This window comes from Siphateles boraxobius, unplaced genomic scaffold (assembly GCF_051911475.1).
Source record: "Siphateles boraxobius isolate OS27281-9 unplaced genomic scaffold, OSU_SipBor_1 25, whole genome shotgun sequence".
Lineage (NCBI taxonomy): Eukaryota > Metazoa > Chordata > Actinopteri > Cypriniformes > Leuciscidae > Siphateles > Siphateles boraxobius.
In genome coordinates, this window is record NW_027508866.1 from 27,784,364 (window position 1) to 27,808,660 (window position 24,297).

The 24,297-nt window shown below is 40.9% G+C and overlaps 2 protein-coding genes across 3 annotated transcripts in view; one reads left to right on the top strand and one right to left on the bottom strand.

Annotated features, from left to right (window-relative positions):
• megf10 (multiple EGF-like-domains 10) overlaps positions 1-4,778 on the bottom strand; it is a 155,372-nt gene extending 150,594 nt beyond the window's left edge. For both annotated transcript variants that reach the window (XM_077243439.1, XM_077243438.1), the window contains exon 1: positions 4,629-4,778. The gene's annotated coding sequence lies outside the window, so the exon portion shown is untranslated. The remainder of the gene's footprint in view (positions 1-4,628) is intronic.
• A 1,159-nt stretch (positions 4,779-5,937) lies between these two features.
• The window catches only part of cunh5orf63 (chromosome unknown C5orf63 homolog), a 209,283-nt gene continuing 190,923 nt past the window's right edge, over positions 5,938-24,297 (top strand). Inside the window, exons 1-2 of the mRNA XM_077243444.1 lie at positions 5,938-5,986; positions 6,921-6,994. Of these exons, the coding sequence (XP_077099559.1) occupies positions 5,950-5,986; positions 6,921-6,994 (111 nt within the window). The 5' untranslated portion in view covers positions 5,938-5,949. The remainder of the gene's footprint in view (positions 5,987-6,920; positions 6,995-24,297) is intronic.

The window sequence follows — 24,297 nt, forward strand, 5'->3', positions numbered from 1 at the left end:
AAATCAGGGCAAGGGGAAAGAGGTGTGAGAAGAGCAGAAGTGAACGCTGATTGAGAATGGGTTCAGATGTGCGAGAGCACACGTAAGAGAGTGAGAGAGAAACAAGCAGAGGAATAAAACTAGACTCCTGACAGTCTTAACTACAATTAATGCTTTCTGTAATGCCTCTGGACTCAAACTTAATTTATCCAAGTGTGAAATTATTTGCTTATTTGACAATGTAGAAACTGAAATTGAAAATATACCAATTAAAAATTAATAATATTTGGGGATTCATATAACAAAAAATGTAATTAGTAGACAGTTTCTGAATTTTTCTCCATGACTATCCAAAACAATATATATTTTTAATAGTTGGCTACAAAGAGATATGTCAATTTTAGGCAGAGTCTTTTTATCCAAAGCAGGTGAATTATCCAGATTTGTGTACCCTTCCCTATCTTTAACTGTAGATAATCACACTTCCAAAAATATTGATACGATTTTTCTTGATTTTATTTGGAATAATAAATCTCACAAATTGATGAAATATAATTTAGCAAACAAAAGGAATGAGGGGGGTCTTCAAGTCCTGAACTTTGATGATACTAACAATACATTCAAAATAAATTGGTTGAAGAGATGCTTGCTTGGATCAGACTCTATGTGGTATTGTATCCCAAATAACATTTTTAAGAGGGTAGGTGGCCTTTCTTTTTTGATGAAAGGTCAAACTCCACTGGAAAATTACCTATTAAATTGGCTAGATTTCATCAACAAGCTCTGTTAGCCTGGAAATTGATTTACAATCACAACTTTTCCCCCCATAAAACCATGGAATAATTCTTATGGAATAATTCTGATATTAAAATTAGGAATATGTCAATCTTTCTTGAAAAATGGTTTAGTAAAAACATAGTTTTTATTGCTGATCTACAGTATTCAACTCTAATGGGGACTTACCCATAAGCCATGTTCTAAACAACTACCCTTCCTACATTTGGGAGGTGTTTCGCTTTTAAGTAAAGATTGTAATAATACATTTATTCGTCAACTCTCTCATTCAAGAAACGTATTTACTCCAAAAGGTACATTCTTTTGGAGTTCTATAATAGATAACATTCAAAGGAGGAAAACATGAAAACTACCATTTAAATATTCCCAATAAAATGAGAGAAGTGTTTTGTTTTTTCTTGTAATGTTTCATCAATTTTCTGGAATGATTTGAGCTCTTATTGTTTGTCTAAAGTTAATATGAATGGTAGTCTATGCATTAAGGATGTCATTTGTCTTTTTGAAAACCCAAACAAATCCTTAGAATCTGGCAAATTTTTACTTTCACAAACAAAGATTTCTTAAGAAAATTCCTATTTTTCTTAGTGTTCTTATGTGAAGTATTTAATCAAATCACTAAGAATAATTGATAATAGAAAATGTATCTCTTTTTTGAAGAAATATGATGAGATCTTTCATGTACCATGATTAATATCTGTATGCATTGCTGTTTAATTTTTTTTCTATTTCTCTCTCTCTTTTCCCCTTTTTTTTCTTTTCTTTCCCTTTTTATCCTGGTTGTGCAAGAATGAATCTACTTGTTTATAATATATACATTTTTGGAAATGTTCCAGATTTCTAAGAGGTGAATGTTTGCAATATTGTAAAACAATTATTGAATAATAAAGAGAGAGAGAGAAAAAAAAAAGGTTAGGCCTACTCTTTCGCCGTAATCGATGCGGAAAGTCGTCTGTGGAAATAACAGTTATTTTAGTTTATAAAGTTTTAAATATGGATATTTTTCTTACAAAAACGCATCACTTTGCTTCAGAAGGCCTTTATTAACCCCCGCAGAGCCATCTGGAGCACTTTTATCAAGGAATAATGCACTTTTATGGACTTCAGGACTTCGGACTCGAGATTTTAAATGAACTCGGACTTGTCACGCACTCGGATGAATTTGTACTCGGACTTGACACGGACTCGGACATTTTAGACTCGGAAAAATGTACGATTCCAGTCGAGTCCTGGCACTGGAGGACACAATATTATTCAAAAACGAAACGAAACTACAGTAGGCTACTTGTGTTGTTTCCGCGTTGAGCATTAGCCAATCACAGACTTGTATATTAAGCGCATGAACACAGTGGCAAATCAGAGGCATTTTAGAGTCAACATGCGGAGAATTCGCTTAGAATGTATGTTCAGAATCAGCACGAGCTTTATCCTTTCGCAAATCCCCTCATAAACAAAGTCTTGACGCGATAAAAATGAGAGATTCACTGTGCAGTGCGGACAACTTCAATGTTTATGACGAGAGTTTTATGGAGAGTGCAGAACGCGGTAAGTGTTCTTACGAACGCGGTAAGTAAGATTGCGCTTTCACAATCTGAATAATAGTTTTGTTTTTCGTGCTTCTAGAGGACTAGTGGTTACGTTCACACTGTAAATTATAAAGCGTGATAAATGCATTTAAATGTATTAGTGAATCCGCTAATTTTTTATCCTGTGAGTCTTGAAATTTCGATGATTGACATAGTAACCATAGCAACATGAGATAGTGATAACCATAGCAACATTTTGGTGTCTAATAATTTTATGATTTTTGTTACATTTACACTTTAGTCATAAGTTTACATACACCTTTCAGAATCTCCAAAATGTAATTTTTATTTATTAATAAGAAGGATCATAAAAACATTGTTTCTATTTAGTTAGTACTGCACTGAAAAAGCTTTTTCACATAACAGATGTTTAATAGCCTAGTCCACAAGACAAAATACTAACAAAAAATACAAGACAAATTACTTGATTGTAATATTGTGTGTCATTACCTGAATGATTCACAACCGTTTTTTTTCCCCGTTTTTTTTTTTTTTGTAATGGTTGTTCAGGTTCATGAGGAAAAATCCTCCAGCTCCTGCACATTCTTTGCTTTTCCATCATCTTCTGCATATTTGACTCCTTACTAGCTGTGACTATGATTGTGAGATCCATCTTTTCGCACTGGTGACAACTGAGGGACTCATACAAAACTATTACAAACCCTGCAAACATTTAGTGATGCTCAAGCAGTCCATTAAGGATGAAACTGGATGTAAATTGTTCTGATTTTGTTGAAAAATTATATTAATTTAGTCCTGCCCTTCAGAAGCTAAAAAAGATATTAGCATGTAAAACAAAATAAGAAAAATGTAAACATGACCATCATCTTGCTCAAAAGTTTACCCCTGGCTCTTAATGCATCGTGTTGCATTGTTGAGCATTACCTTGAAGATTCTGAAAGATGTACAACAGGTAAACGTATGACTTTGACTATACATTGAAATTATTTTGTAAGGTTTAAAATATTAATTTAAGAGCTCAGTGTTGAGACCTTTCGCCGGAATTTGATTGACAGGCGATCTGACCAATCATAATGGAGATACCCACCATTTTTGTCCGACAAACAAACCAAACCAGTTTGTAGATTAAAGTCAGTGGACTTGAACTTGAAAAATGGTGTGTATTGATTTCTTTTTGCAGTTCTGATTTTCATTCATATTTAATTTGTGCTATAACTAGAAGAGATTATCAGTTCATGTGCTGCTTGAACTGAGGCCTGAAAATTAAAGCACCACAAAACAGTAGCCTATTTATTGTTTGAATTTCATAATAATTATAAAAATTTGAAAGATGAGACTTTATTTAATACCAAAAGTAGGCTGCTCTGTCTTGTATGTTGGTGCATTGTCAGTGTCCTCTTTGATCCACAATATATTTTTCACTGTGTGAGAACATGTGGAGTGAGAGCGGGACGGCTTGTCGGACGTAGCAACAGTAACTAAGAGGGGCGGGTCTTTGTGAAAGGTCAATTTCAAATCATTTAAATCTTTGTGGACTCGGCCGGACTCGACTCGGACTCGGATGTTATGGACTCGGACTCAAGTCCGACTCGGCCCTATTTGGACTCGGACTTGGACTTGGACTCGATTGTTGAGGACTTGGACTTGACTTGGACTCGACAAAGGTGGACTCGGACCCAACACTACTTCAAAATCTCATCCTCCATTCACTACCATTATAAAGCTTGGAAGAGCCAGGATAATTTTTAATATAACTCTGATTGTATTCGTCTGAAAGAAGAAAGTCATATACACCGACTTGAGGGTGAGTAAATCAGGGGGTAATTTTCATTTTGGGGTATTATCCCTTTAAGTGTGTGTTTAAATGAAAAGATGTGAAGAGAGGCTCATTATGAGTCACATGAGCATGAACAGAGGGACACACACACACACACACAGCAGGGGACACACACTTCCTCTCTCTTAGGGCTACACGAGACTTTCAGCAGTATCACTGACACTGATGTGATACAGTAATTGATGAACACATCAACCAAACAAGACATTAAAACACAAGCTTGTTATTATCTTTAAGACGTGTGTGATCATCAACACTTTAAAGATCATTACTGACACTTGAAAAAATGTCAGAACATCCCTATTATTGCTATTCATCTAGGATTAAATCAGACCTATTTGAAAAAGTGTTCAATTAGTCTACATTAAACCCGTTTTAGTCCGCACAACAGAATAGAGAATAGTAATATTTAACCTACGTTGTTAATTCGTAATGCAGTATAGTGTAAAGTGACTTGCAAAAGTAAAACTCACCACTTTTAAATGAAAGTTTTCGTCAGGTCAAAACACATGCGATCCGCTTAAACGAGCGTCTCTTTCGTTGAAATATTCTCACAGAAGCGCGCAAAGACTCGAGTGATGAAGTGACTCTCCTTCAACTTCGCAAGAGACGCGACACAACGCAGCTTCGTCGTGACGTCATAGTGGAACAGCCAATAGGACCTGCTGCTCTGATTGAATGAAACTCACAAACGCATCTTGAGTTGCAGTGTTTCCCAAACACCGCGAACTCCTCCTCATCAAACCATCCTGAATAGCACAGGTGGTGCTGTAATGTGTAAACGTGTAACACCTATCTTAAATAGCCTATATCTGAGAACAGTAACTATTTCAGCTACTTCTGATCAAATATGAAGATCAGCTGATAACTGCACTGTTGTTTAGGACGGTTATTACTGTGGACAGAAGCCCGTGTTTGATGAGAGGAATGGCGCCATCTTGAGCTCATAAAGACGATCCTCAAACAAACACCCACGGAAATCATTCAACTTTTCATTTATCTTTTCACCAAATTTTAACGAAATAGTAGCTACCAGTTCATGATTTTGCAAACTTGTATGTATTATATTATGTTCATTAATCAATCATAAACACTATTTTGTTGCACAAATATACCACATTCACTGCGCTTCGTGATTTTATCTAGATATTTTTTCTTCTTTTAATTAAAGAACAAAACATAAATGTACATACAAGTAGCCTACATATATGCTTAACCATACATGTCAGGGGTAAACAAAAGGGGGGAAACAAATAAAGAGAAAAAAAAGAAAGGCATTTTACAGAAGAAACTTATAGGCTAGGCTACCTATTTAAACAGCTGTGTAGTTTTCCTTGCTTTTAAGTTTTTTTACTTTATTTCTAAATATATTTTAAAATTCAATTTCAAAATTTGCCATTTTTTCATTCCATTTGACTTTATGAAGAAACAGGCAACTATAATAATTAAATCAAATATAAACAAAAGCTTTTTATCACCATCAAATGAAAAACATTTTAGATTCTTAGATCTACATACACAGAAATACGTCCGCGTTGAAGGTCTTTCTTTTTAAGAAAACGGAATTAAAAACCAGAGCGCGGTTCACTTAATAAAAATAGCCTAAATTAGGCTAAAAAATTTGTCAAGAAGGTTATCAACTGTAATGTCATTATTGCAAGGTTGGAGAAAAAAAGTCTCATTTGATCCAAAGCGATTGAGAAAAAAGGGTTTATTTTTTCGCCTCACACTCCAACCCAGTAGGTGCCGATATAAGCCCCTTTTGCCAACCGCCTTAAATCGAAGAAGAAGAAGATGAAGAAGGACACATTGAGCAGTTTCTGTTCTGCCGGTGAGAGAGTTTGTGAAAAGCTGAGCTGTCATATGATAAAAAACAACAACAACAATCTAGCAGAAACTCTTAAAATTCCATAAGGAAAAATGACGAACAGTGTTTATTTACATCACCCGATGCTTAATCATCGGATGTGGCTGAAATCTGAGTGAGCTGTCAAAAATAAGACGCCCGTAACAACACATTTAATAAACACTGGTTTCAGAAAGATTAAAATCAATGAAAGACACGCTGGCCTCTGTTGTGGGCCATTAAAAGACTGAAATAAAAACAAATAGTCATATTTCACAACTTTCTATTTAACATTCTATCTAGTCTATTTAAAATGTTTAGGCTAATAAACCATGGCATTACTGAAACAATTAAAAAACAAAATTCAAGAAACAGCAAGAATTAAAAAAGAAAGATACTGAAATGAGTAACAATTTACAATAAGCTCACTTAAGTTACAATGAGTAATATATTTTTACCAGACTCATTAAGCAAGCTATATTAATATTAGTTTACAGTGTATTGACTAATGTTACAACCATTTTGATCTAAAAAAATGTATTAGTAAATGTTGGGATTACTATTAACATTAATAAATACTGTAAAAGTATTGCTACTTGTTAGTTCATGTTAACTATGTTAATAAATTACGCCTTATATTAAGTTTACCCAGAAATCTAAGGCCTTGTTTTGGGCTTTCAGAAATTGCAATTAACCATATAATGACCGGCATAAAATTACATATAAACACATAAAGCATGTGTTAACTTGCTCCAAACTGATTATGAATTTTCTACTGCTCTAAACTCACCATAACTAAGCTAGTTTACAGAAATGAGCTGGTTGTTACAGTGGCCTCTGTACGACTAGCGCTGGTCTCCTCTTAATCTTAACTGTGGTGAGGAAACATGGATGACACTGTTGATGATGTCTTTCACAGTCATGCTGCGCTCCAGTGTCTTCAGACGACTCTGCAGCCGCACTCAGCGGCCCATCCTCCTGCTCTTCACCAAGGTACAGGTGCTGTCCATCTCACACACACACCTGTCACACTCACACACACATCTGTCCATCACACACTAGGGGTGGCAGTAATGGCCGATACCGATCCGAACCAATACTAAAATAATAATTAAAAAAACAGTGCCAAATTACCTAATAAACTGTATCTGTATGTCTCACTGTGGGGAAGAGACTGTGATTATTCTTTTGTTAAAGTCATCAAGCTTGACTTAAACATTATTTCCCTTACTTTGTAAAACAATACAGACAAAATATATACTATATAATTAAAAGACATTTATTTTTAAAAGGCTTATTTATTTATTTATTATGAAAGGCTCCAATTCAGAGCGGCACGAAACCTTATGCGCATCCCGTGTGTAGAATGATGCGCTCGAAGCAACATGGAGTCACGGCGCGCAGCGCTTCGCATTGAAAAGTTCAAAGCACAAAAGATATACATATATTTCTTTATTTATTCATTAGTTTATTATTAAAATATTTTTATTGAGTTTTGAATTGTAAACATTTATGAAACACTGAACAAGTCCCCATACAGCAACCCCAACATACATAATAATAAATGACAGTGTAAATCATAAATTTTTAAAAAATATATATATTTAAAAAACTGACATGTCACAGAGCTTGTGAATTAATTATGTCCCAGTGTTTCCAGCAGGAAATTGTAAGTTAAAATACTCCAGAAATGGCTGCCAGACCGTATAAAATCTCTGGGTTGAACCCCTGATCGCGTATTTCAACTTCTCAAGTTTCAAGTGTAGGGCTGTCGCGATAACCGCAATATTGCAGTACCGCGCTACTGACAGGCCAACCGCAGAGGAATGCAAGTAACCGCAGCAACCGCGAACCGCGAACCGCGTTTTCTTTTTTCATAAGGCCACCCTTCGTGGTTCGTACCATGTGTATTGAATGTTAAATAAGTTAATAATGATAACAAGACTGTTTATCATGGTGATTTGTACAGAGGATTCGTGGATTTGGATTTAAGCCTAAACAGACTGAATGTGATCGACTGAGCGCGTGCGATTACCTGCTTCTGTCTTTGAAGTCAAGTCATGTATATTCGTGAAAAGGTTGCCGTTTCCAAGGAAAGCGAAATATTTGTCGTAGGCTATCATCCTTTTAACGTGTAAGGGTATTTACCATGAATGGCGTCAGCGCTGGTCAGCATTACACAGCGCGAGGAAGGCGTTGGGGGAAAGCAGCGAGTCACGCATTGAATCAATGCCATTGGTCTCTATTAAGTGAAGCATTGCTTCAGCTTTGCCCAAAAGTGAAGCAGTGCTGGCCAGCTGAGCCTTGAAAAGTGGAGCTCAAAGTTAAAAAACAATTAGCACCTTGTTTCATTACATCTATCATTTAAGGAATCAGCTTTTTTGAACGTTTTCGTTGAATGAACGGTTTAATGACTCACTCAAAGACGTAACAACGTAACAACTGCGCGCTGAGTGACAGTCTTTCAATGCGCAGAGACGCTGTTTAGTTTCGGTTACATTGTTTTTGTGTATGCTGACCACTTCATAACACGTATTTATATAGCAACAAATAAATATAAATAAATGGCGGTAAAACCGCATATCGCGCTATTGAGCCACCCAAAATTACCGCAAGGGAAATTCCTTCACCGCGACAGCCCTATTCAAGTGTGCCATTACATCCTCAACCCAGCGCCTGTGTTTGGGAGGCATATCTGTCTTCCAATTGCGCAAAATAAGACGTCTGGCCAATAGAGATGAAAACGCAATGGCGTCTGATTGTGCACCAGATATTGTCATCCCAGCAGGTGTCACAAAAATTAAAGACCAAAACTGTATTAACTTTGGGCAAGCCCAGAACATATGATAGAGGGTAGCCGGAGCCTGACGGCATCGGGAGCAAGTCTGGTCAACAGCTGGATATATCCTGGCAAGCTTACTCCTAGTTAAATGAAGCCTATGGAGCACCTTAAACTGAAGCAAACCATGTCTGAAGCAAATCGAAGTTGAATGTATTCTCTTAATTGCGCTTTGCCAGGAGTCGTCCGACAGTCTAAATCCTAGTTCTCCCTCCCATCCTGCCCTAATATGACTAAGCTTACTGAGTGGCAATGGCGCACATACTAAAGTAGGTAGGGACATTGGATGAGCGGAATGTTGTTCCATTTTAACCCATACAGGTCCACCCCCCTCGTTAGACGCAGGACCCAATATATTAATTTATTAATATTAGCTGCCCCCGTAATATTGTACAAAATTTGGTAATGCCAAGCCTCCCGCCTCTTTCTGTTTCTCCAGATGTGACCTCCTTATTCGTGGGATGGTCTTGTTCAGATAAAGGTAGAAATAGATTTATCAAGCTATTTGAAAAAAGACTTTGGGATAAAAACAGGTATTGTATTAAACAAAAATAAGAACCTAGGCATAATTATCATCTTGACAGAATTAACCCTGCCAGCAAGTGATATAGGCAGTGCTGACCAACGGGAAATGTCCTGTTTGGCCCTTTCCAGGGCTGGTTTAAAGTTATGCTTAAATAAATCCCTGTAGCTAGTTACTGAAACGCCAGGATAAGTAAAAGTGTTGCGAGTTTCTTTTAGTTGATATGCCTCAAAAGACATCTGTCGAGCCTGGTCGTTAATAGGAAAGAGCAAACTCTTAGTAAGGTTGATTTTGTAGCCTGAAATCTCTCCAAAGTTAGAGATAATTTCTAATTCCTTAGCAATAGAGGTGCAAGGATCGGACAGGTACAGTATCAAGTTGTCCGCATATAGAGACAGTTTGTGATTTTGGCCCCCCCTGATAACACTCGTGAGCTCCTCGGCACTCCTAAGTGCAACCGCTAGTATTTTGATGGCGAGGTCAAACTTAAATGGGCTCAATGGACAGCCCTGTCTTGTCCCCCTACCTATAGGACAATAGTTGGAGATTATTTTATTAGTACGGACGGAGGCCTGCGGGGTAGCATACAGGGTCCTGATCCACGAACAAAAAGCCGGTCCAAAACCAAACCTCCCCAGAGTTGCAAAAAGATACTCATACTCAATCCGATCAAACGCTTTATGAGCATCGAGGGAGAGCAAAACCTCTGCTGTAGGTGGAGTTTCCGGGGAGTAAATAATATTAAAAAGCCTCCTTATGTTGCCAAAAAGCTGCCGCCCAGTAATAAAACCAGTCTGATCTTGATGTATCACTGTATGCATAACAGACTCCAATCTACTAGCCAGAACCTTGGTCAAGATTTTGTAATCGCTGCACAGTAGACTCACAGGCGGAAATGACTCACAATTCAGAGGGTCTTTTCCTTTCTTAAGAAGGACTGAGATAGTGGCCTGGGTCATTGTGGGAGGGAGAGTCTTACACTCCAATGCCTCGGTATATACATTTTTTTAAAGAGGGGTTAGTTTAACTGAGAATTTCTTTAAAAATTCAATAGGGAAGCCATTCGGGCCCGGAGCTTTACCGCTCTTCATTTTTTTAATTGCCCGATCAATTTCGGCTGCTGAAATGTTACTATCAAGATCTGCCCTGTCTTGTCGGCCTATGGTTGGGATCTCGAGACCATTGAAAAACTGAGGTAACTTAGTGCTATCACAATTTTCAGTGGCGTAGAGATCTTCATAGAATTTTCTGAATTGTTTATGTATGCTTTTTTGATTTGTGCTTATCCCTTCTGGAGTGTTAATCTCTGCTATAAATCCAGCCTCTGTGGATTGCCTTAGCTGATGGCTTAGTAGTTTGCTGGCTCGTTCCCCATGCTCGTAAAATTCCTGACGAGATTTAAGATAGAGCGCCTCAGCTACTCCAGATGCGAGAGTATCGAATTCTGTTAACAAACCTATTCTCTCTTTACAAAGAGCCGCAGATGGAGCTTCAGAATTTATCAAAGAGATCAACTCATTAAGGCGTGCTGACCGTTTTCTGTTAATGCTTACATTATAAGATATTATCTGACCACGTAAATATGCTTTCATTGCCTCCCACAGGTTTGAGTGGCTCGTTTCTGGTGATTGGTTTGTTTCTAGAAAGAAGTCGATTTGGGCGGATAGGAAGTTAACAAAATCTTCATCAAACAAAAGACTTGGGTTAAGTCTCCAATTGCATTGTGGAGGCTCGTTATCTGGAAAGCAGAGCACCATTGTTACTGGGCTATGGTCAGAGAAAACAATACTGTCATATTCACTAGACCTCAGCAGGGGGAGGAGTTTCTTGTCCAGCAAAAAATAGTCTATCCTGGAATACTAATTATGTACTGGAGAAAAAAAAGAATACTGTCTAGAAACCGAATTTCAAAATCTCCATGCATCAATCACCCCATATGCTATTATGCTTGGAGAAAAGCGTTAATAGTCTCTGCTGATTTACTAAGTGTTCTCGGTACAACCCTATAACGGTCCATAGTGGGATCCAAAACACAGTTTAGATCTCCCTCAAGAACCAATTGGTGACTGTTTAATTCTGGAAGAAGTGAGAAAAAGTCAGTAAAAAATTTAGCATTATCCCAGTTTGGAGCATAGACGCTGGCCAGTACATCTGGTAAGTAACTACAAGGCAAATAAATGTCCTTGAACAATAATAAACTGACCATCTCTATCTTGAATCGTATTTGTCTGTACAAATTGCACTTCCCTGTGGATAAGAATGGCCGCACCGCGGCATTTTGCGTTAAATTTGGAGTGAAAAATCTGGGAAAAGCTCCCTCTCTTAAGTCTGGAGTGATCCTTATCAAGCAAGTGTGTCTCGGTTAAGAATGCTATGTCTGTTTGCAGCTTTGATAAATTAGAAAATACCTTACTACGCTTTACTGGGTGATTAAGCCCTTTGATATTCCAGTTCGTGAATTTAGTGTTTGCCCGCCCCGAACCACTAATCTTATTTCTCGCCATATTCTAGTATCTGAAAAGACCTGACAGCAGCCGGTCTAGAAACAACCTGATCGTAAAGCCTTTTCACAACTGAGAGATCTCTGTTTAGACATTGTGTAATTAAAACCAATAATAAAAAACACAAAAACAACAGAAAATACAAAAACACAAAATCAAACATATAACCCCATTGCTGGCCTCTCCCCAAACGAAAGGCTGCATACTCCCCCAGTCGAACATTATCGCACAACACAAAGCTTACCTTGTGAGACCGAGTCCCACCAAAACTATATTAATAACAGAATAACATGTTGCAGCTAATCTTAACTGTAATCAAATATAGTACACAATCCCTAAATGTCCAATCTAGCACCTTTTTTATATTACACTTTATGTGAGTTTCTTTTTATGTAAAATTTTTCTGGTGCATAATGGATCCAATAGAACAACATTAACTTTCGATGGAGTTTCAAAACCGTCCAGTCATGCCAACAAGGCCTTGGGCCAAAAAAGAACAGTGAAGCTCTGGGTTCAAGGAAATGTACATTTTAAATCAACCCGTTATGTGTTAAGTGAGAACTCCGGGCAATTTTTAAGTTAATCTTGATCGTTAGACCTTTGTGAGTACTGACTATAGAAAAAAAAACGAAACGGATTGGTGCTTGCTACGCGGAGCTGCGACCGCGAATGCCCAGAGCTCCCACCCAGCTAAAACGGCAGCTATGGGGGCATGGACATAAAGAGCGTTTTTGAGCCTCTTAACAGGCACAAAATGCAATTAAAATGTCTGTCCAACATGAACAGGGACCCTACATGTGAACAAGATGCGTTTAGCAACTTAGCCATTGTTTCAACTCACCTAAATAGTCTTTTAGACGGCAGGCTGTAGTCTCGTGCTGCAGTCCGGTTGCTGTAGCCGGAAAAGGTAAACAATGTCCAGGTGGGAGGAGCGTTGATCATGTGCAACGAGTCTTCGTACATGGAATGGCATTTTTCTTCAAACGGCCCCGCTGTGTTGAGTGTGTGTAGGCCTAGTCATCCTTGTCAAAGTGTTCGCTGCAAATGCGGTAATCTTTAGCGCGTAATACTTCTACGGAGTTTGCACATCAAGTTGAAGTACAAGCCACAACTTCAGAATCTCGAGGTCATGAAAAGGAAGACGATGAAAATTTAAGCTCTTATATTGTGTCCCCCACCCCCCCTCACGGGTCTCACGCCAAGCTAAACTCAAAAAGTTGGCAGCTCTGACTTAAATGAAGATTAAATCTGTACCTCACATTAAACTATATGTAATGGCTTCAGAAAACTTGGAATATACTACACGGAAACATTATAGTGCTTTATAATGTTTTTGTGCCTTTTGTGTTGTATAACAATAACATTCGTAGGCTACAATATCGGATCGGATTTGGATGGTCTGGTCTGGCGATACCCGATCCAGCAAATATTTGTAGTATCAGAGCAATACCGTTACTGAGTATCGGATCGGCGCACCCCTATAACACACACACACACACACACCTGTCACGCTCACACACACACCTGTCACACTCACACACACACCTGTAACACTCACACACACCTGTCCAGTGTTTGGAATAACGCCGTTTAAAAGAACGGCGTTAGGTAACGACGTTATTTTTTCAGTAACAGGTTAATCTAACTAATTGCTTTTCCCGCTGTTACAGCGCCCTTAAAGTTACTGGACGTTAAATACGGTGCGTTACCACCGGCGTCAGTTTGGTTTGAAATGTGCTGGCGACAGAGACGCATTCGGAAGTGCATTTTCAGAAGTGCTGGGTACAAGACATTTGAGCTACTGCAAGAGTTTTGTTCTTGCGTGTCAAGCAGGTTCGGTTTAGCTTCTGTTTATGTTCGCTGATCAATATTTATATGTGAATAAAACCCTAAATTAAATCTGTTCATCAAGCGATGGAGTCTCTTCAGAAATCTTTGACTAAACCACTCAATTCATATGGATTGGTTTTACGATCTCTTTATTAACTTTTTGAAGCGTCAAAGTGGTTAACTCAGGTGCTCTTCAGTCATTTCTGACTAGAACATTTACTCTTTTGAATTTCTAAAAATCACAGCCTCATCGGAATGGTATGAAACTTGGTGACTTTTATGGCATTTGGGCTGTGAACCTATCACAGTCACACACACACCTGTCACGCTCACACACACACCTGGGACACTCACAAACACACCTGGCACACTTACACACACACCTGGCACACTCACACACACACACACACACCTGTCACACTCACACACACCCCTAGCACACTCACACACACACCTGTCACGCTCACACACACACACACACACACCTGTCACGCTCACACACACACCTGTCACACAGAGAAGGTACATGTAGATTGTTTTAAAGCAGCTTTTTACAGAGAAACATATAATTTAAGGTAACAGAGATTGGTTTGGTTTTATAGTGGTTCTTTAATAATGTTATTTCCAGCTAAAGTTAGTTTTGATTGATTCACTTCCGTCGAAATGGTCATTTGTTATTAAATTAGGGGCCACTAAGACGACACCGTTCTCTCTAAACAGACTTTAAATGCGAACCTGTGATAGACGCTGATGGCGTTCACATGCGCTTTAAGAGTTGATTCTATAGTTATGTGCGTTTGAATATATGTGCGCAGGTTTGTAATTCCCTACAAACCATGCCTAAACAAACTACTTGTCTTGCCTATAAATTTTTATGCAGAATTTTATTTTATTTTATCACTTCGGGTAGGTACGCGAACCGAAAATTCCACAACGCTTTATCTGTAGATTGGTATAGGGATCCTCCATAGGGAGAGGCTAGTTGGAACTTCAGCACTGCATTGTCATCGGGTCCAGGCGAAGGTCCTTCGTCAGATCTGGAAACGGCCTGGATCCGGCAGGCTGTGGGAAAACCTCGGAATAAACAAAGACACTAAAATTAGCGTAGATGCCATTCTTCTTATGATGTAACGAGTACATCAGGATTTAAGGGAAGTGTTCCCAGTTCCGGCTGACCTAATCTATGCAGCCTAATATTGAATTATAGAAGTCGATAATGTATTATGTGAATGCTAGGTCAAAGAGATGGGATTTTAGTCTAGCTTTGAACTGACAGACTGTGTCTGCTTCCCGGACAATGTTAGGAAGACTGTTCCAAAGTGTTGGTGCTAAATAGGAAAAGGATCTACCGCCAGCAGTTGATTTTGATATTCTAGGGTATTATCAATTGGCCGGGAACTTTGAGATCGCAATAGACGGGAAGGACTATAATGCGTTAGGAGCTCCCTCAAGTACTGCGGAGTTAAACCATTTAGTGCTTTTTAAGTAATCAGCAATATTTTAAAATTTATACAATGGGCAGCCAATGCAGTGTTGACAGAACTGGGCTAATATGGTCATACTTCCTGGTTCTGGTAAGAACTCTAGCGGCTGCGTTTTGAACTAGCTGTAGTTTGTTTATTAAGTGTGCAGGGCAACCACCCAGTAGAGCATTACAATAATCAACCCTTGAGGTCATGAATGCATGAACTAGTTGTTCCGCATTTGTCAATGAGAGCATATGACGTAATTTAGATATATTTTTAAGATGGAAAAATGTGGTTTTACAGATACTAGACACGTGACTTTCAAATGAAAGATTGGTATCATTGAGAACACCCAGGTTCCTAACTGACGACGAAGACTTAACAGTGCAGCCATCAAGTGTTAGAGAGTATTCTAGGTTATTACGTGTGGAAGTTTTTTTGTCCAATAATTAGAATCTCTGTTTATTCAGAATTTAGTAGTAGGAAAGTTTGTGATTTGGTAAGTTTCGTTAGGTTTTGAAGAAATATACAGCTGAGTATCATCAGCATAACAGTGAAAGCTAATTCCATGTTTCCTAATGATATCTCCTAAAGGTAGCATGTACAGAGTGAACAGCAGCGGTCCTAGAACTGAGCCTTGTGGTACGCCATACTGAACTTGTGATCAATAAGACATCTCTTAATTTACTGCTATAAATCTGTTAACGGTCAGATAAGTATGATTTAAACCATGCTAATGCAATTCCACTAATTCCAACATAGTTTTCTAGTCTATTTAAAAGAATGTTGTGGTCAATGATGTCAAATGCAGCTCTAAGATAAAGTAACACAAATAGAGAGATACACCCACGATCGGATGATAAGAGCAAATCATTTGTGACTCTAATGAGAGCTGTCTCAGTACTATGATACGGTCTAAATCCGGACTGAAAATCCTCGCAGATATCATTTCTTTCAAGAAAGGAACACAGTTGTGAGGATACTGCTTTTTCTAATATCTTTGACAGAAAAGGTAGATTTGAGATCGGCCTGTAATTGACTAATTCTGTAGGATCAAGTTGCGTTTTTTTAACAAGCGGTTTAATCATAGCCTGCTTGAAGGGTAACTAAACGCTAAAACAACTTTTTTTAGTTAATGATCTGTAAGAATGGAGCTTCATAAATGCTGTTCATTGATTCCAGTACATTTTTTGACATTTGGGTTTAAAGTGTTTTAATTCTACAATATATGGTTTAAAAACGTCTGAGTGCTGCCCTCTTCAGGTTGAACGGTGGCTAGTGCAGTTGAATTTTCCTATAGGTGGTTGCAGTGGTTCGTGACGCAGCGGTTGTTGGTGGCGTAGGCAGGTTCCATACAAAGAGATGCATCTCAGGTGCACGCCCCCCTCCGCTGGGCTCTGCCCACTTTTCCAGCATTTTTCAAATATTGCCAGTGGGTGGAGTCAGGCTCTGACCAGGGGTTTAGTTACCCTTTAAAGGTTTTTGGTATGTATCCTAGAGACAAAGACGAATTAATGATATTAAGAAGAGAATCTATGACATCTGGAAGCATCTCTTTCAGTAGCTTAGTCGATGTAGGGTCTAACATACATGTTGTCGATTTAGATGAATTAATGGGTTTGCAAAATTCTTCCTCTCCTATAGCAACAAATGAATCAAATTTTTCCTCAGGGAGACTACAATGCACTGCCTGATGCAATATTGTAGAAGACGGTTGCATAGTTATAATTTTGTCCCTAATATTATCAATCTTATAAGTGAAGAAGTTCATAAAGTCATTACTGCTATGTTTCTTGGAAACATCTGGGCTTGAAGCTTTCTTTTGCGTTAGTTTAGCCACTTTTTCAAATAAATACCTAGGATGATGTTTATTTTCTTCTAATAGGGTTGAAAAATAAGCAGATCTAGCAACTTTTAAAGCCTCTCCATTTTCCTGGCTGCTCTCTTAAGGGCCTGAGTGTGCTCCTTGTATCACGGTGTTGGACTATTTTCTTTAATCTTCTTTAAGCGCAACGGAGCAACTGTGTCTAATGTACTGGAAAAGAGAGAGTTAAAAGTTTCTGTTGCAATATCAAGGTCTTCTAAGCTATCCGGGATGCTGAGATGATGAAACTGATTAGGAAGAATTATTGATAAAGCAATCTTTTGTGGCAGAAGTGATAGGTCTAACATATTTGTAACATGGAGTCGGCTTTGCAGCCTTGGCTAAATGTAATTTACATGAGACTAGATAATGATCTGAGATGTCGTCGCTCTGCTGCAGAATTTCAACAGCATCAACATTGATTCCATGTGATAATATTAGATCTAGAGTATGATTACGACAATGAGTAGGTCCTGACACATGTTGTCTAACTTCAATTGAGTTGACAATGTCTTTAAATGCCAATCCCAATGCATCTTTTTCGTTATCTACATGTATATTTAAATCACCAACAATTAGTACTTTATCTGCAGTCAATACTAATTCGGATAGAAAGCCAGCAAATTCTTTGATAAAATCTTTATTGTGGCCTGGTGGCCTGTATACAGTATCCAGCTGAATTTTCAAACGTGATTTATCGTTTACATTATATATTTTTACATTAAGCACCAACACTTCAAAAAAAGGATATTTAAAACTAGATTTCTTAGTGGTTTTGAAAATATTACTATAAATTACAGCAACACCTCCCCCTTTGCCTTTCAGACGAGGCTCATGTATATAACAGTAATCTTAGGGGGTGGACTCATTTAAAGTAATGTAATTGTTTGGTTTTAGCCAGGTTTCTGTCAAACACAGCCCATCTAGGTTATAATCTGAAATCATATCATTAACTATGAGCGTTTTTTAAGTAAGGGATCGAATATTCAGCAACCCAAGCTTTATCGTTTGCTCATCTGTATTATATCTGTTTTTTATTTGTTGAACATCAATTACATTTTTAACCTTAGATGGGTTTGGACGTTTTTTGGATTTCCAAATTCGGGGAACAGACACAGTCTCTATATGATGATATCTAGGTGAAAGAGGCTCTATGTGATGGGATTTATCTGAGCTTGGTGACGCGAGGCCGCTAGCAGATGGTCGGTTTAGCCAGTTTGTCTGCTTCCTGACCTGAGCCCCAGTTTGTCATGTTTTATCTCTAAGACTGTGAGCCAAATTACTAGAGAGAAGAGCAGCACAATCCCAGGAGGGATAAATACCATCTCTTTTCAACTGGTCAGGTTTGCCCCAAAAACTTTTCCTATTGTCTATGAATTGTATATTATTTTGCGGACACCACTTAGACAGCCAGCCATTGAGTAAACACAATCTACTAACTATCTCATCACTCCTTCGAACAGACATCGTACTTGCGAGTTCAAACACCTCTTTAATATTAATTTTGGTGATCTCCGACTGGCGGAGTCGAACATCATTTGTGCCGACGTGAATAACAATCTTAGAGAATTTACGATTAGCATTAGCCAGCACTTTTAAATTTGCTTTGATGTCAGGCGCTCTGGCTCCTGGCAAACATGTGACTATGGTGGCTGGTGACTCTATTTTCACGTTCCGTGTGATCGAATCACCAATTACCAGGGCACAATCAACAGAATTCTCAGTGGGTTTCTCACTGAGCGGGGCAAATCAATTTGTTATGGTAATCGGAACGGAAGAGTGTTTTTTTGATCCGCGACTAGAGCGATCCCTCACTGTCACCCATTTGCCTTGCTGCACAGGCAATAATTCAGCCGGAACCGAATCATGTAAAGAGTTCACTATGCTAGGCGCATCCAAAATAGTATATAAAGCTTTAGCACACTTACTATCCTCAATTAAAGTTTGGATGCGTGTCTCTAATTCTGAAATCTTCTCCTTCAGCCTGACTGTCTCCTTGCATTTATCACATATAAACCCTATATTGCCGACGGGGAAGGCTATGCTAAACATGACAATAACAGGACAAGACATTACTCACCGTGTTTGTTGACTGATTCTTACTCACCTGGGCTTTTTATGAACTCAGAGGCATGGGCGCGCAAGAGAAAAATAAATAAATAAATTTGCGCACGGGTGGTGCGTTAACAGGCTAGCGAGTTACTAGCGTGTTGTGCTAACAATAACGGAAGCTAGCGATGTCAGGTTAATCTGAGATATTGGGTAAGCTGTATTTAGAAGTATAAACAACTAGAAATGATAGTAAATGATGGTTCAAAACAGAAAGAAATACGAAGCTTAGACGGAGCTTACAGCCTCGAAGCAAACAAACTCACAGCAGGCAGCGAGGCAGACAGGAGCAACCGATCAGGAATCAGGACACTCACACTCACCTGTCACACTCACACACACATCTGTCCATCACACACACACACACACCTGTCACGCTCACACACACACCTGTCACTCTCACACACACACCTGTCACATTCACACACACACACACACCTGTCACGCTCACACACACCTGGCACACACACACCTGGCACAGTCCCACACACACCTGGCACACTGACACACACACCTGTCACGCTCACACACACATCTGGGACACACACATCTGTCACACTCACACACATCTGTCACGCTCACACACACATCTGTCACGCTCACACACACACATCTGTCACACACACACACACACCTGTCACGCTCACACACACCTGGCACATCACACACACACTTGGCACTGTCACACACACACACCTGGCACACTCACACACACACACACACACACCTGTCACGCTCACACACACACACCTGGCACACTCACACACACATCTGTCACGCTCACACACACACATCTGTCACGCTCACACACACATCTGTCACACTCACACACTGCTCAGAGAAGGTACAGGTGCTGTCCATCACACACACATCTGTCACACTCACACACGCATCTGTCACACTCACACACACGCTCACACACACATCTGTCACACACACACATCTGTCATACATCTGTCATGCTCACAAACACACACCTGTCACACACACACACATCTGTCACACTCACACACACATCTGTCACGCTCACACAGACATCTGTCACACTCACACACACATCTGTCACGCTCACACACAGATCTGTCCATCACACACACCCACACACACACACTCACACACACATCTGTCACACTCACACATCTGTCACACTCACACACATCTGTCACGCTCACACTGGTCAGAGAAGGTACAGGTACTGTCTATCACACACACACCTGGCACACTCACACACACACACACACACACACACACCTGTCACGCTCACACACACACACCTGTGTTACGGGCGGACGGACACCACCGCTAACATAAAGGAGGGACGCACACAGGCCAGCTCGTTTTAAAAAAAGGGGTATGTTTATTTAGTAGGTCGGTTACCCTACTAAATACCGGGTACCTACAAGTACCGGGTAGGTTCACTAAATACAGACAGAGTTACAAAGGCGGAACGCTTCTCATTCCCGAGGTGGACTGCAAAAGCTCCTACGACAGGCAGCACGGCAATACATCGATTCCGTTCTCAGGCTCTGTGTGTGCCCCCAGGTGTGGTTCCGGAAAGCTTTTGTAGCTCAAGTATACGGCTGCGCTCAGGTGTGGCTCATCTGTAATTAAGAGCAAGGGAAAGTCAAACACATATGTTGAAACACACAGCGGAGCTGGGGACCGTAACAACCTGTCACACTCACACACACACCTGTCACGCTCACACACATATCTGTCACACTCACACACACATCTGTCACACTCACACACACATCTGTCACGCTCACACACACATCTGTCACACTCACACACACATCAGTCACACTCACAAACACATCTGTCACACTCACACACACACCTGTCACGCTCACAAACACCTGGCACACTCACACACACACACCTGGCACACTCACACACACACAGCTGTCACGCTCACAGACACACACCTGGCACACTCACACACACATCTGTCACACTCACACACATCTGTCACGCTCACACACATCTGTCACGCTCACACACACATCTGTCACACTCACACACACATCTGTCACACTCACACACACACATCTGTCACGCTCACACACACATCTGTCACACTCACACACTGCTCAGAGAAGGTACAGGTGCTGTCCATCACACACACATCTGTCACGCTCACACACACATCTGTCGCACTCACACGCTGCTCAGAGAAGGTACAGATGCTGTCCATCACACACACATCTGTCACGCTCACACACACATCTGTCACACTCACAGACACATCTGATACCCTCACACACACATCTGTCCATCACACACACACACCTGTCATGCTCACACATACATCTGTCACACTCACACACACATCTGTCACACTCACACACACGTCACGCTCACACACACATCTGTCACGCTCACACACATCTGTCACGCTCACACACACATCTGTCACACTCACACACACCTGACACACACACACCTGTCACACTCACACACACATCTGGCACAGTCACACAAACACCTGGCACACACACACACACACACACACACCTGTCACGCTCACACACACACACACACACACCTGGCACACTCACATACACATCTGTCACACTCACACATCTGTCACGCTCACGCACACATCTGTCACACTCACACACACATCTGTCACACACACACACACACACCTGTCACGCTCACACACACCTGGCACATCACACACACACTTGGCACAGTCACACACACACACCTGGCACACTCACACACACACATACACACCTGTCACGCTCACACACACACACACCTGGCACACTCACACACACATCTGTCACGCTCACACACACACATCTGTCACGCTCACACACACACATCTCTCACACTCACACACTGCTCAGAGAAGGTACAGGTGCTGTCCATCACACACACATCTGTCACACTCACACACGCATCTGTCACGCTCACACACACGCTCACACACACATCTGTCACACACACACATCTGTCATACATCTGTCATGCTCACAAACACACACCTGTCACACACACATCTGTCACACTCACACACACATCTGTCACGCTCACACAGACATCTGTCACACTCACACACACATCTGTCACGCTCACACACACATATGTCCATCACACACACACACACACACACATCTGTCACACTCAAACACACATCTGTCACACTCACACATCTGTCACACTCACACACATCTGTCACGCTCACACTGGTCAGAGAAGGTACAGGTACTGTCTATCACACACACACCTGGCACACTCACACACACACACACACACCTGTCACGCTCACACACACACACCTGTGTTACGGGCGGACGGACACACCGCTAACATAAAGGAGGGACGCACACAGGCCAGCTCGTTTTAAAAATAGGGGTATGTTTATTTAGTAGGTCGGTTACCCTACTAAATACCGGGTACCTACAAGTACCGGGTAGGTTCACTAAATACAGACAGAGTTACAAAGGCGGAACGCTTCTCATTCCCGAGGTGGACTGCAAAAGCTCCTACGACAGGCAGCACGGCAATACATCGATTCCGTTCTCAGGCTCTGTGTGTGCCCCCAGGTGTGGTTCCGGAAAGCTTTTGTAGCTCAAGTATACGGCTGCGCTCAGGTGTGGCTCATCTGTAATTAAGAGCAAGGGAAAGTCAAACACATATGTTGAAACACACAGCGGAGCTGGGGACCGTAACAACCTCTCACACTCACACACACACCTGTCACGCTCACACACATATCTGTCACACTCACACACACATCTGTCACACTCACACACACACCTGTCACACTCACACACACATCTGGCACAGTCACACAAACACCTGGCACACACACACACACACACACACACACACCTGTCACGCTCACACACACACACACACACACCTGGCACACTCACATACACATCTGTCACACTCACACATCTGTCACGCTCACGCACACATCTGTCACACTCACACACACATCTGTCACACACACACACACACACCTGTCACGCTCACACACACCTGGCACATCACACACACACTTGGCACAGTCACACACCTGGCACACTCACACACACACATACACACCTGTCACGCTCACACACACACACCTGGCACACTCACACACACATCTGTCACGCTCACACACACACATCTGTCACGCTCACACACACACATCTCTCACACTCACACACTGCTCAGAGAAGGTACAGGTGCTGTCCATCACACACACATCTGTCACACTCACACACGCATCTGTCACGCTCACACACACGCTCACACACACATCTGTCACACACACACATCTGTCATACATCTGTCATGCTCACAAACACACACCTGTCACACACACATCTGTCACACTCACACACACATCTGTCACGCTCACACAGACATCTGTCACACTCACACACACATCTGTCACGCTCACACACACATCTGTCCATCACACACACACACACACACACATCTGTCACACTCAAACACACATCTGTCACACTCACACATCTGTCACACTCACACACATCTGTCACGCTCACACTGGTCAGAGAAGGTACAGGTACTGTCTATCACACACACACCTGGCACACTCACACACACACACACACACCTGTCACGCTCACACACACACACCTGTGTTACGGGCGGACGGACACACCGCTAACATAAAGGAGGGACGCACACAGGCCAGCTCGTTTTAAAAATAGGGGTATGTTTATTTAGTAGGTCGGTTACCCTACTAAATACCGGGTACCTACAAGTACCGGGTAGGTTCACTAAATACAGACAGAGTTACAAAGGCGGAACGCTTCTCATTCCCGAGGTGGACTGCAAAAGCTCCTACGACAGGCAGCACGGCAATACATCGATTCCGTTCTCAGGCTCTGTGTGTGCCCCCAGGTGTGGTTCCGGAAAGCTTTTGTAGCTCAAGTATACGGCTGCGCTCAGGTGTGGCTCATCTGTAATTAAGAGCAAGGGAAAGTCAAACACATATGTTGAAACACACAGCGGAGCTGGGGACCGTAACAACCTCTCACACTCACACACACACCTGTCACGCTCACACACATATCTGTCACACTCACACACACATCTGTCACACTCACACACACATCTGTCACGCTCACACACACATCTGTCACACTCACACACACATCAGTCACACTCACACACACATCTGTCACGC